Here is a 12,611-nt window from a genome sequence, read left to right as displayed (position 1 = left end):
CTTCTGATTTTGAATGGCAAAAGACCCTCATCAGATTCAGGCTCCAGAGTCAGAGTTCACTTTAAGGAAAAGGAAAGGACTGGAGGTAGATTATCTGCATTTCCTTCTGGTTTGGAAGGAGCCTTCTTTCCCACAGCCTGATCCTTTTAAATTGTCTTGATCAACAGTAACATTACCGCTTTGGGGGAGAATGGGTGCATGTATATGTATGGCTGAATCCCTTCACTGTTCACCCGAAACTGTCACAACATTGTTAATTGGCTATACCCCAATATAAACTAAAAAGTTCAAAAAAAAATAATAAAACAATAGCATTGCCCCCAAACTACTAAGGTTCCCCTGGTTTCTTGCAGGCTGAGGAAACCAAGAGGAAATGTCTATTAGTAACCTCATTCAGAACTTCTTTTCTTCCAGAATTAGTGTACTACTGCTCAAATTTAATGACTGAATACAATCCCCAGTATATCTGACATACCAGGACTTACTGAGAATCTAGTTAGTATTTTTATGGGAACGTATACCTCTGCTCCATGGCATAGAACTTAAGGTTTTAGTTGTTTTACCCGGGTAGTATACATTGGGCTTTAATCGCTTTTATTACCTTGACTTTTTCCATTTTTAGAGATTATTTTGGATTTTGAAAACCTGCTGAAGGGACAGACTTCCTGATGTCTTGTTTACCACATCATCCTCATTTACAAAGAGGTTTTCCTGAACGTGGCCCTGCTCTAGACTTCACACAAGCAAACTTTATTTCTAAATAAGTGCAACCATTTATAATGATACGGAAAAAGTGAACCTTCAAGATTCAATGGCAGCCCACTCCAGTACTCTTGCCTGGAGAATCCCATGGATGGAGGAACTTGGTGGGCTGCAGTCCATGGGGTCGCACGGTCGGACACGACTGAAGCGACTTAGCAGCAGCAGCAGCAGCAGCAAGATTCATACAAAGCTTAAAATCTCAACTACAATGATTAACATCTTGTTTTGTTTAACAGTTGGTTTTACTGTTTCATTTCTTCTTTATAAGTTTTTTTTACAGTGAAGGAAGGAGATACTTTAGTTAGTTTATATATAATGTAGATACTTAGGCGTGTATGTATGACAGGGTATGTGTTGCAGCCTGGATATAGGGCTTTACCCAAATCAGTCTGCCCTGTGTGTCCTGGTAGACCTGGCTAGAATTCAGAGGAAGCTTGTGGATCGTAGCTAGCCCCTGAGGGTGCTCCTGCCATGGCCCCATCCCATTACAGTGTTAGTAATATTAATGAGAATTTTCTTATTTATATAAACATCTATGGAAAGATCTATAATTGAAGCAGTGTTCAAATCATTCACTTAAATAAGAAAGGAATAATACAAAACCACTGAAAACCAATCAGAGATTTTTTTTTTAATGTATATTTGCAGCTACTTCTGATGAATTTGAGGAGCATAAATTTAAAGAGCAGGAGTATGCTTCACCCCACAGTACAGTGTCGTCAGTTAGAGAAAGCATAAATTATGTAAGAAAAAGGCAAAAAGCCGTAAGAAGAAATTACAGGTATTTCCAGAAGATTTGGACAGAAATAAAAGCAGCAAGCTAGAAGCTGCCCAGTAAGGTGGTTAAGAAGACCAGAGGTCCCGTTAGAAAATGCTTGTTTTCAATCCTAAGAAACAATACAGAAAAATTCAAATTTTTTTTTTGTAGACTTAGCAAAAATTGAACATTTGAAGAGATCGAAAGTAGAAAGCGCAGGGCAGAAAGCTTTGGATGTCCGTGAGAAACAGACATACTAATCTATGGAAGTGAAATGGGCTGTGGCTCACTGCTGAGAAGCCCTCCAAATGGACATGGTTGTATTTTGCTATATCTGATGGAGCTAAGACAATAATATAAGTACACAACTGAATTAGGTTTAGGCAAAATAGATGAATTCTAAAAAGGTAAAGAAAAAGAAGGAAAATAGGGCTTTCCACTTTTTCCAGTGGCCTGTCTCATGTGCCATTTGTTGTTGTGATTATCTTTGAAATACTTTATGAAGAAATACACACGCTTCCCCCTGTCAGTAAAAACCTTTTGAGTATTTGATTCATCTAAACGGAGGTAAAATAGCAGGACAGGGGAGCTGGAAGCTCTTTGGGACTAAGAGGATATTTGAACCCGTGGAAAAAAAGCTCCGGAGCCTGCTGTGAGATTGGGACATAAGGATCCCAGAACCTTCTAGGGAAGAAAAGCAAATGCGGTTAAATGCTCGGGGGAGGTGGGAAGGGCTTCCTGATCTGTCTGAACCTGGCCCAAGGAGCCCCCAGCTCTTTGTAATCTGATGTGCCTGAGTCTGAAATATAGACTGAAGTTGGCATACTTTTTCTGTAGGGGGCCAAGTGGTAAAGCCTTTCATCTTCATTGGCCATACGTTCCGTGTTAACAGCTAGTTTCAGAAACAGGTGGCAGACCACATTGGCCCACGTATGGAGGTTTGCCAGCCCCTGGTTTACACTGGTTCTTCCTTCTAAATGTCATTTGATTGTCCTAGCCTCTTGGCAAACATGCTAGGCCACATGGAGCAGAGCACTTGTATGGGCCCTTTCTCTATAAACTGCTGTCTTTTAGCAGTAGATCAGTTTGAGTACATGTCAGAGAATCTGAAGATAGCACATATAAACTTAAATGTTTTAATTCTTAAGTTTCCATTTCCTGTCAGATAAAGTTCTCCCAACTTGCTGTAAATATTTTCCTTGCTGAAGGTTCCAACAAAGATAGATCCAAAATCATATATCTTCATTTGAGGGGAAGAGGGATAAATTAGGAGCTTGGGATTAAAACATACACACTATTATATATAAAAATAGATAACCAACAAGGTCCTAGTGTATAGCACAGAGAACTCTACTTAATATCTTCTAATAACCTATAATCCTAAAAAGAATAGATACTTAGATATATACCTGAAACTAACACCATATTGTACATCAACCATATTTTTATTTTTAAAAAGTATTTTAAATCATATTTTCACTTCTTAAATTTGAGAACAGGTACCCCAGTGTAGTTTACTTATGTTACTACTACAAATTGCAAATCAGATCCCTGTCTTGGGTGGAGCTTAATTTTGCACTGAGGAGCAACATGCAGACTGATGCAGTTTGAAACACTCTCCCCACGTGTGTGTCTGTGTCCATGTCTGTCTCTGCGTCCCGTCTGTCTGCGTGTGGGCGGGTGTGTGTTCACCTGTCCCCCGGGGGGAGAGGTGTCTGTAAAGTGAGTTCTCTTCTCTCCTGTAGGGTGGGTACGCAGCCTACAGATACGCACAGCCTGCCACTGCGACCGCAGCCACCGCCGCTGCCGCTGCCGCAGCCGCTTACAGCGACGGGTAGGTGCTGAGGGAGGGCGAGCCCCGCCGCCTTGCGCCACCCCCTTCCCTTCCTGCACCCTTTCCAGAAGGGCACTTGGGCCACGGGGCTGCTGCTGAGCTGGGTTTTCTGCAGGCCTTCTCCCCAGACCCTGCCCCACCAGAAACCCACCAGCTCAGACCCTTCCTTCCATCTTTCTTGGGCCCTTCTGGCTCTGACCCCAGTTTCCTGTTCCTCATCACCAATGCCCTTCTTTTCCGTTTTATAGATATACTTAAGAGATTTTTCAGTTACTGCCTTTAGGAGCAGACAGATTTTTTTTCCATTCTGCTAGTTTCCTAATAGCATTCCAAGACTAAGTTACTCACAGATCCCTAGACAGTGAAACACTCTTTTAAGGTTTTGCATTTTTTGTTTGATTACTGTCTTTCCTTTCTCTTTATCTCTGATTGGATTTCTTTTTCCAGTTATGGCAGGGTGTACACAGCCGACCCCTACCATGCCCTTGCCCCTGCCGCTAGCTATGGAGTTGGCGCTGTGGTAAGTAGATGTGCCTTTTTTTATTCTTTAAACATTTTACTTCTGACTTTTACCTACAGATTATAAAAGATGTAGGGAGGTAATAAATTCAGCCCTGTTTCCATTGCCCAAGTATTAAATCCAGTAGGACTACCTGTAAATTTCATGTGGCTCCTTTGTGTCCTCGTGTGAGCCCCCGGCCTGGGTAAAGACAGCAGAATGGAGTCTGCTGTTTTATGTTGCCGCAGATGTTAGATGCATGCCTGAGGAGAGTTTTACTAACACCTGGGGACATAGGACTCTCTAGTTTTCACAGTAAAGTTTTCAGAAAACTTCACCTGTTTCAAATGCAGATGCCAAAAGACGGCCCTATTCTTAAGCCTTCCAGTAGATAGTACTAGAAATCGCCAAGCAATTGCCTTCCAAAGATATTTTATTAGTAACATTTGTGGCAAAATACAATATTTTCTTAGAAGTATACAAAGCGTCCATAGAGCTCATCTAGAATAATCCCCCAGGACACCTCCAGGTCCAATGACCAGGACTTACTGGGTTCAGCAGTGGCTGGTCCATAGAGATGCCACCTCATGCCAGAGTTTCTCTTGCCATCTTCAGTGCCACCAGGCAAGGGCTTGGAAACACAGGTGGCCATGTCTGAGAGGGACGCAGATGATGGGTCCCAGTTAAGACATAAAGGGTGTTCGAGAGCTTGCCATTTTCCACACTGAGTCTAGTGATGAGGATCTGTAGGAGGAAGTAATAGGGTCTGGATGGGGGTGGGGGAGGTGTCAGAATTGAGGTAGGAACATAAAATATAAAGAAAGGGATGGGAATTCCTAAGGTTTTATTTAGTGCCCAAATATTATAAATCCTATACTAAAAGAATGACCCAAGGAGTGATATGGTCCTAAGGAACTTTTGATTGAAAAGGATAAATCATTTGATAATGATTAAAGGAATAAAGTCCAGCTAAAACCCCAGCTATATATACATGCTGCTACTGCTGCTGCTAAGTCACTTCAGTCGTGTCCGACTCTATGCAGCCCCATAGACGGCAGCCCACCAGGCTCCCCTGTCCCTGGGATTCTCCAGGCAAGAACGCTGGAGTAGGTTGCCATTTCCTTCTCCAATGCATGAAAGTGAAAAGTGAAAGTGAAGTCGCTCAGTCGTGTCCAACCCTCAGCGACCCCACGGACTGCAGCCTTCCAGGCTCCTCTGTCCATGGGATTTTCCAGGCAAGAGTACTGGAGTGGGGTGGCATTGCTATATATATATATATATACACATATACATATACATATAAAGATAAAAATCCGTACGTCAAGAAACAACCTGGTTGTTGTTTTTATAAATTACTGAGGCAATAGGCTTTATTCATTGAAAGATTAACTCAGGTTTAAATCCAGCACCATCTCAAGCATGGGATATGACAGTGATAGTGATCAGAAGTCCCATGTTCTCCATTGTCAGGTAAAGGGTAGGTAGGTAAAGTCAGCAAATCTGCTTTAGGCCACGATTATGTTGAAATAATCAAGGTCAACAAGATAACATGCTTTTCAAAATCCACCTATTTACAGACCTGGTTTTAAACTGGGCACAATTTCTCTTCTGTGCTAATTCGTGTAAATAATGAAATGAATTGTCACGATCCCCTCCCCTTGAGAATATCAGGTCGGCAATAAATATTTGGGTCCCGATTTGAGCATTTTAGAGATAGAAGTTAGTTTCCTGACCTCATGCACTAGACACTATCTAACCAGTTGCGTTGATGCTTCTAAGGAAGCTGTTTTTCCAAAAACCTTCTCAGGACATATGTCTTCTTTCATAATGCTTCTCTCATCAACCTTTTAATAATTTTTGTGTCTTTAATTACTGCAGGCGAGTTTATACCGAGGTGGCTACAGCCGATTTGCCCCCTACTGAAGTGACGTGAGACCCCTGCAAGTGGGACAGCCCCCCAGTTCATGAGGCCTGGCTATTGCAATATTTACTAGTAGAGGAACTCTATAGCAAGATGAAGAGGAAAAACAAACAAACAAAAAAAAAAAACACAAAAAAAGAGAGAATACTTTTTTATACCTCACTATGTTCTTTGAATATGTATTTTTCCTTTAAATTTCTGCCTTTAATTCTTTTGTTCCAAAGATTGTGCATTTTTTTCTTTTTTTTTCTTTTTTTTTTTAACTGTGGTAAAAAAAAAAAATGCATTTCCATGTCTGTATCTCCGTGCTTAGCTTATTCTATCAGTCATGGAAGAGGCAGTTAATGAGGAAGGAGAGACATTAGGAGCTGATACATGCACCTGATCAGAAATCAGCAGACAGGATTACCAAAGTGAATCTGGTGCTGACTGGCTGGGGGACAAGCAGAAGTAGAAGAGACCTCTCTGCAACAGGATCTCCTTCTAGTCTTCTGAGTTTCTGGTCTTTGGCAGGCCATTCTGATTGGCTGTGGCTGGAATCCACATGCTAAGAGATGATAGGAATGTGTGCTTGCAAAGCAGGAGAATCACAAAGACACTTTCCTCTCCTCTTCCCTCCTGTCTTCTCCATTCTTTTTATAATCATCTTAACATGCACAGCCTGAGATAGTTGGCATGGCTTTTGGAATTATAGTATTAATATTTCCAAACATGCGCTCAGACTGTGGATAATAAACACCTCATTAGGCATCCGGTCTCAGAATGAACTCTGGAGTCTGAGAAAGACCATTCTTTTCTTTCCTGTAAACCCTAGCGTTCCTGCTGGGCTTCTTCCCTTTCTTTGAACCACCGCTTAGCTCAGCTCTCTGTTTACTAACACCCTGCTCCCATGTCCTCAAGATTCAAGAATTTAGGACCCAGGGATAGAAGAATAAATAGCCAGTGGCCAGATTTCCCCAGAGATCTGGGCACGGCTTGCAGGCTGGAAGTCCAAATTGTCGAGTGGCAGTGAAGAGGATGAGGGCAAGAAAAAGGATGTTAGATGATATCTGACAAGGTGCCCTGATATCCCCAGTCTTTCTCTTGCATCAGAAAGTCAGCTCAGAGTATAAAACATGTAATATAGGCTCTGTTGCAAAAGATAAAGCACCGAGCCCTAGGTCAGCTGTCCCTGAAGTCTGGTGAGCAGGGCATGTAAGGGCAGGCAAAGGCACTTTGTACGAGCTGCAAAGCCATAGGACTTCTCATCTTCCAGAGCCTGTGTGAGTCACGTCTCTGCCCACAGCCTGGAGCCCTCATGGCCATTTCACCCAGCTTCTCATTATCCTCCAAAGACAGCCAGCTGAGCACCTGGACCACTTGGTATTGGTGAACACTACAGGACGTGAAACTGAAGCCCCTGAGGCTGCTCCCCTCCCTCCCGTACGGGAAGGAGAGTCTGAAATGGCCAGGACTTCACATGTTGCCAGAAAGAGCCACTCATGTGGCCACACAGTGAGTCCCTGCTACACTACCCAGCTTCAATTTTCTGTCTTTTATCAGGGCAGGGGGGCTAGGCTTCTCTTCTAGCTATTAGCTGTTAAAGGCAAGGGTCCTGCAGTATTTCCAAAATGAAGGCATTAGCAAATGGAAAAGCACGGTCCATTTGGCTCCCTGGTCTATTCACATTGGTACTAGGGTGACCTTTCACCCGTGGGATAGCTGCTAAAGGGAGCAATTCAGAGACATGGAGCTTCTGGTTTGTTATGGGTTTGTTTTGGTTTGTTGTTTTGTTGTTGTTGTTGTTTTAATTTTTTTTTTTTTTTTTTTTTTTACTCCTGCCTCCACACATGTTCTTGCCTGATCCTGATTCTTGTCCCTGAATTAAAATGACTGACGTATGACAGCATCAAGCATTCTTTGTAAGCAGAGGGATCTGTCTTGGGGGGGGTGGGGCCTGACCTGTCATGTATAATACATATCTTCTCCCCCTTCAGAATCCTTTCTCTCCTAATAACTGGGAGAGAGGCTTCCCTGAAATCAGGGGAGACATCAAGGAAGCTAGAGGCCTCGATGCAATCTTACTGACTCTGGGGAGGAACGCACGATTAGAGTGCGCCAGACTGCCCGGTCCATTGGCCATTTTCCTAAGGGTTCTCCTCCCCAAGCCAAAGTTTGGTTTGTTGCTGTTAAGACAATTTTTCTTGTGTGTATATAAATATTTCAGTTTGGGGTAGGGGAATGGGATGTGGGGCTTTCACAGTCTGAAGGACTGGGGGCAGAGAGGATTTTTCTTTCTTTCGCTTTTGTTTTGAGGGAGAGCTTTTACTGACTAAAGAATCTGAGAGAAATGTTCTGTCCTGTTCACACAGGGGCCATTCTTACAAATGGTGAGCCACTGCTTCAGTGGAGACAAGGCCAAATTCTAAATAGTCATATCCGTGGCAGAAGAGAACAGGGCAGTGAGTTCAAGGATTTTCTTTTCTTTTTTCCAGAAAGAGGGAATGGTGATGGGAAAGGCAGGGAAGGCAGCTTCCACAGCCCTTTTTAAAAGAGGCGGAGGCCTGAGCTTTCGTACATTTCAGTTCAGCTGGCTCTGGCTGAGGACTCGGTAGGCAAGCTCTGTGTTTCCCAGTGGGCCTCTGCTGTACTTCCAGGGATGCTGTTAACACTGCTTCCTTCAGCTCCCTTTACTAAGAAAGACTAAATAGTTATTAAAGGGTTATTAAAGGGCCTTTGGTTTTCAGTGTCAGCACTGATTGGGGCTCTTGAAGCACCTCAGTTTACTGGCATCAGTCTACCCCATCAGCTTCTGAACTTTGAGACTCCACACAGGCAACTTCATCAGAGGCAGGTTCCTCGAACCATCAGTGCTTGTTTCTTCCTGACTCTCATTCCCAGTGGACTCAGAAACAAAGTCAGAATAGTTGGCATCTCGTGAGTTTGTTAGAGGATGCTGGTGGATAAATCTAGAAAACTTACCCATGCTGAGTCACGTGAATGACTTCAACAGCTTTACTGTAGGTCACCATGTAGACTTCTATACCATGCTTCTTACTCTTAGAAGCCAGGCTCCTTCCAGGAATCCTCTAGTGAACACCTTTATCTGAATATCCGTCTTTCAGCCCAGAGAGCTGTCCTCAGACCTTCTCCAGAATCCATTATATTGCATAATTCAGCTCCCACTGACCCTGATCAGCTGTTGTGATTCGTCATTTTTAAGGCTCTCAGGTTTTACAAAACCTACCGGCACCATCCTCCTCCAGCAGCCGCAGTAGACTTGAGCCAATATTATCTTTCCTTGAAAAAGAAGGGAACTGGAGCTCAGCTCTTAGTTTCAGGGGAGCTAGTGGGGCGCTATTCAGTAGACGTCAGTGATAGCAGCTTTTCCTGCAAGTGACTCCTCAGGGGCTGAACTGCTTTTAGTGTAGGGTCCACTTTTCTAGAGTTCTGGCAGAGAAGTTTGAGTCACCACCACATTCTAACTAGTCACATAGCTTCCAGATAGGAGGGAGGTGTGAACTCGGGGCAGGAACACCCTCCAGGTCTATCTGTGAAGGGCTGGGCAGCCCCCTTCGCTCTGGCAGGAGGATGAGCCCAGCAAGGATAGGACAGAGCCGTAGGGAGGGGAAGGGGAAGCCCTGGGGACCGCCCCCTTCCACCAAGCCCACCGCTTCTCTGCTGCTTGCAACCCCCTATAGCACAGTAACGTGCAAAATCACAGACTTGTTTCCCCCAGAAGATAGGAGGAAAGGGACTTTGGTGGGTGGGGAAGGGATAGTGGTGTTTTAAAAGCATAAGTTACTGTTTGCACTGTTTTGAGATAGGAAAAAAAATATATAGTGGGCAAGGTGAACATCCAACGTAAGCTTGTGTGTTTTTCTTTTGTCATGCTCTTGAAAATGTTTGACCGTTTATAGTATCCACCGGTGAAGCCTGATGCTCTGTTGCATAAAACACTATTTTTTTGGAAATGTTACTGTCTGAAAGCCTCTTCCCTCCCTTTCCCCTCTCCTGTGTTCTTCCTTCATCCTCGCCTGACTGATCAACCAGGCAGTAGCCATCAGGAGCTGGAGCGAGGAGCAGGGCCCTTTCCAAGTAGACTCTGGGTGTCCTCAGCCGGGGGGTGCCCTCTGGTCCAGCAGCTGCCATCGAGTCCCTGGCCCCCATCTTTAAGGCTTCCAGACCAGGCCACAGCAGACTCTCCAATTCCCAACTCCAGTGCACTAGGAAGGAGGAGCCGAGGGGGCCAGGGGAGCGCTCGCGAAGGGCCCATGGGCCTGCGGCCGCAGCAGCTGAGTTCTCCACGTTACCAGAACTGTAGCCAGTTACAGCTTACTCAGGAAAACGGTCGATCCTTCAGCCATGGTAGTGCTGGTTGGCAGGGCTTGGTAACGGAGAGAACTGCTCATCGGCCACCACTCAGACCTGGCCTTGAAGGGGACTGCCAGCTGGAGGGGCCCCGCCTGGCAGTGACTCACACACCAGCCGGTGTGGGGAGGTCTCAGCTCACACCCGCCAGCAAAAAGGGAACAGCAATTCTCTTTTCTCCCCCCAACCCCACACCCCCACTCCCCGCCCCTGTTACCAATGCCAGATTCCCAGGGGGTACATATGTTTTTGAATTTTTTAAAAAATGTTTTTTGGTTTGGTTTTTCTGGGGACCGATGAGTGCTTTAAGCAGCATCAATACCCTGCCAGGCCCCCAGCCTCTTCATTTTTTTTTGTATTTTTCTGTTCACAGTATTTTGTGTGTGTGTGTGCAAAGTTTTGGCAGCTCATTTTGGCTGTATTATATATCGAGTGATGAATTGATCCTTTTTTTTCCCCTATGGGATATTAATTGTTTTCTCCTTGTGTTATAATCCTGCTTGTGAACAGCTGGAGCAAACCTGGGGCTGATACACTAAGCTAGGGCTGCAGAGTGCTGAGAGAGCAGGGCGGGTTGGCTTGTCCCCGACAGGCTGACCCACCTGAGTCTCTGAGCTTTTCAGTCCAAATCTCTGCAAGGCTAAAATCGCCAGCAAACCTCCCCTCTTCTCCCCGCTCCCCGTGGCAGGGACGAAACCATCCCTACTTGCAGTTTCTTAGGCCCCCTCCTGTTGCCATGGCAAAACAGGTACCTGCAGGGCACGGGGGCCTCCCGTGGGATGCTCACATAATCCACCGCCTCGCCTTTTCTCCCTCCCCTTCCTGCCCTCCGGAATCAGTTCCTAGGACACCCGAGCTGCTTGCCCAGGGTCCTGTTTCCCTGCCAACTCCAGAGAAGCACCCAGGGCTTTGTGACAGTCTCTAATCCCTTCCCTCTCGTTAAGAATCATATTGTATAGTAGCTTTTAGACCACACAGTATTCATTGGGTTACTCTTATTATTATCAAGTAGCTGGAATTGTGAAGGTCGGAGTAGTTAGATCTTTAGCTTTGATTCCTTATTTTTTTTTTGTATTACTATCCATGTGTATAAATTATTGATCATGTTGCTGGCTTTTATAAACTCTAAGCGAAGGAAGAGCACTGCCTCTGCCTTCGCAAATGGTAATGAAGCACTGTTTTTAAATAAAAGAGAGAAACACCATTCTCCTGCCTGCGTGTGTTGATCCTCAGCGATCCCGCTGTTGCCTCCCCGTGAGGCTCCCAAGGTAGAGGTTGGATCCGAATTCTAAGATGGAGAAAGGAAGGCGGCAAATGCAGAGCTCCCTGAATGAGACGCCTGCTCTCCAGCCCCTCGGGAGCTGCCTTCCTGTCTCTCCCTCAGAAATTTCCCCTTCCCTTGCGCTCTCCCATCCTCTCCACGAGTCCCCGCTGCTGCCCTCACCTGCTTCAGAAACTGCTGCCTCTCCCCTGGCTCCCTGGCTGCTATGCAAGCTCCCGAGCCACCCTTCCTTAGAATTCGATCCAGAAACCCGAAAGACTCAGCCTCGTGGGCTCGTGGTTTTCAGCCAAGGCGAGCATTATGGGCGTGGCCTCCCAAGAAGACACGCTCATGCTCGTCCCGCTGTGACCTCCAACACTCGTGAGGGTGAGCCTGTTCAACTGCTGGAGGAAGCTGAGTTAAGACCAGCAGACCCTGAGTTGGTCCTCTCTTTTTAGAAAAGTATTTTTGATGTATTATCTATTTCCAATTCATAAACTAATTCAAACCATAGAGATCACATCAAAGGAAAAAAGGAACGAGACGACCTCTAAATAACCATAGCTTCCTTGCTTCCCTTCAGTGGTAAAGAATCGGCCTGCAATGCAGGAGATGCAGATTCGATCCCTGGGTCAGGAAGATCCCCTGGAGAAGGAAATGGCAGCCCACTCGAGTATTCTTGTCTGGGAAATCCCATGGATAGAGGAGCCTGGTGGACTATAGTCCACAGGGTCACAAGAGTTGGACGCAACTTAGCAACTAGGCAGCCACCACCATAGCTGCAATGTGACCTTGCTCAGCTTCCTTGCAAGGTTTTGTTCTCTCTACTCCCAGGTTTGAAAGGTGTGTTTCCCCTGGTTAGAGTCTAAGTGAGAAAGTGCATACAGTGTTCACCCTGCCTTGTCCGCCGTACTTGATAAACATTTTCCATGTGAATCCAGTTAATGGCTCTCGTGAACATCCTCTTGATCACTACACTATGGTCTCTCCAGTGGAGGAATGGTTTGTATTTAACAAGTCTTGACTCCTAGTGTTGGAACGTTTCAACTGTGTCCAATTTTTCACGGTTCTAAATTCCGCTGAGATAAAGGGATAACTGTCTCTCAGTAACGGCTTCTGTCAAATTGCTGACTTTTCCTCGGGGTGCCAGGAAAGTAGATCAGATCTCAGCAGTGCTGTGGGCTGTGATGAGAGATGGGGTGGGGGCAGGGCAAGGAAGGATGTAGA

The 12,611-nt window shown here is 45.3% G+C and overlaps 1 protein-coding gene across 23 annotated transcripts in view; it reads left to right on the top strand.

Moving 5' to 3' along the window:
- Positions 1-11,327, top strand: part of RBFOX2 (RNA binding protein, fox-1 homolog 2) — a 293,314-nt gene extending 281,987 nt beyond the window's left edge. For all 23 annotated transcript variants that reach the window (XM_018048241.1, XM_018048244.1, XM_018048239.1 and 20 more), the window contains 3 exons: positions 3,265-3,353; positions 3,801-3,873; positions 5,731-11,327. In XM_018048241.1, coding sequence (XP_017903730.1) covers positions 3,265-3,353; positions 3,801-3,873; positions 5,731-5,785 — 217 coding nt within the window. In that variant the 3' untranslated portion in view covers positions 5,786-11,327. The remainder of the gene's footprint in view (positions 1-3,264; positions 3,354-3,800; positions 3,874-5,730) is intronic.

Source organism: Capra hircus, chromosome 5 (genome assembly GCF_001704415.2).
Source record: "Capra hircus breed San Clemente chromosome 5, ASM170441v1, whole genome shotgun sequence".
Taxonomy (NCBI): Eukaryota; Metazoa; Chordata; class Mammalia; order Artiodactyla; family Bovidae; genus Capra; species Capra hircus.
This window is presented reverse-complemented; position numbering and strand designations above follow the sequence as displayed.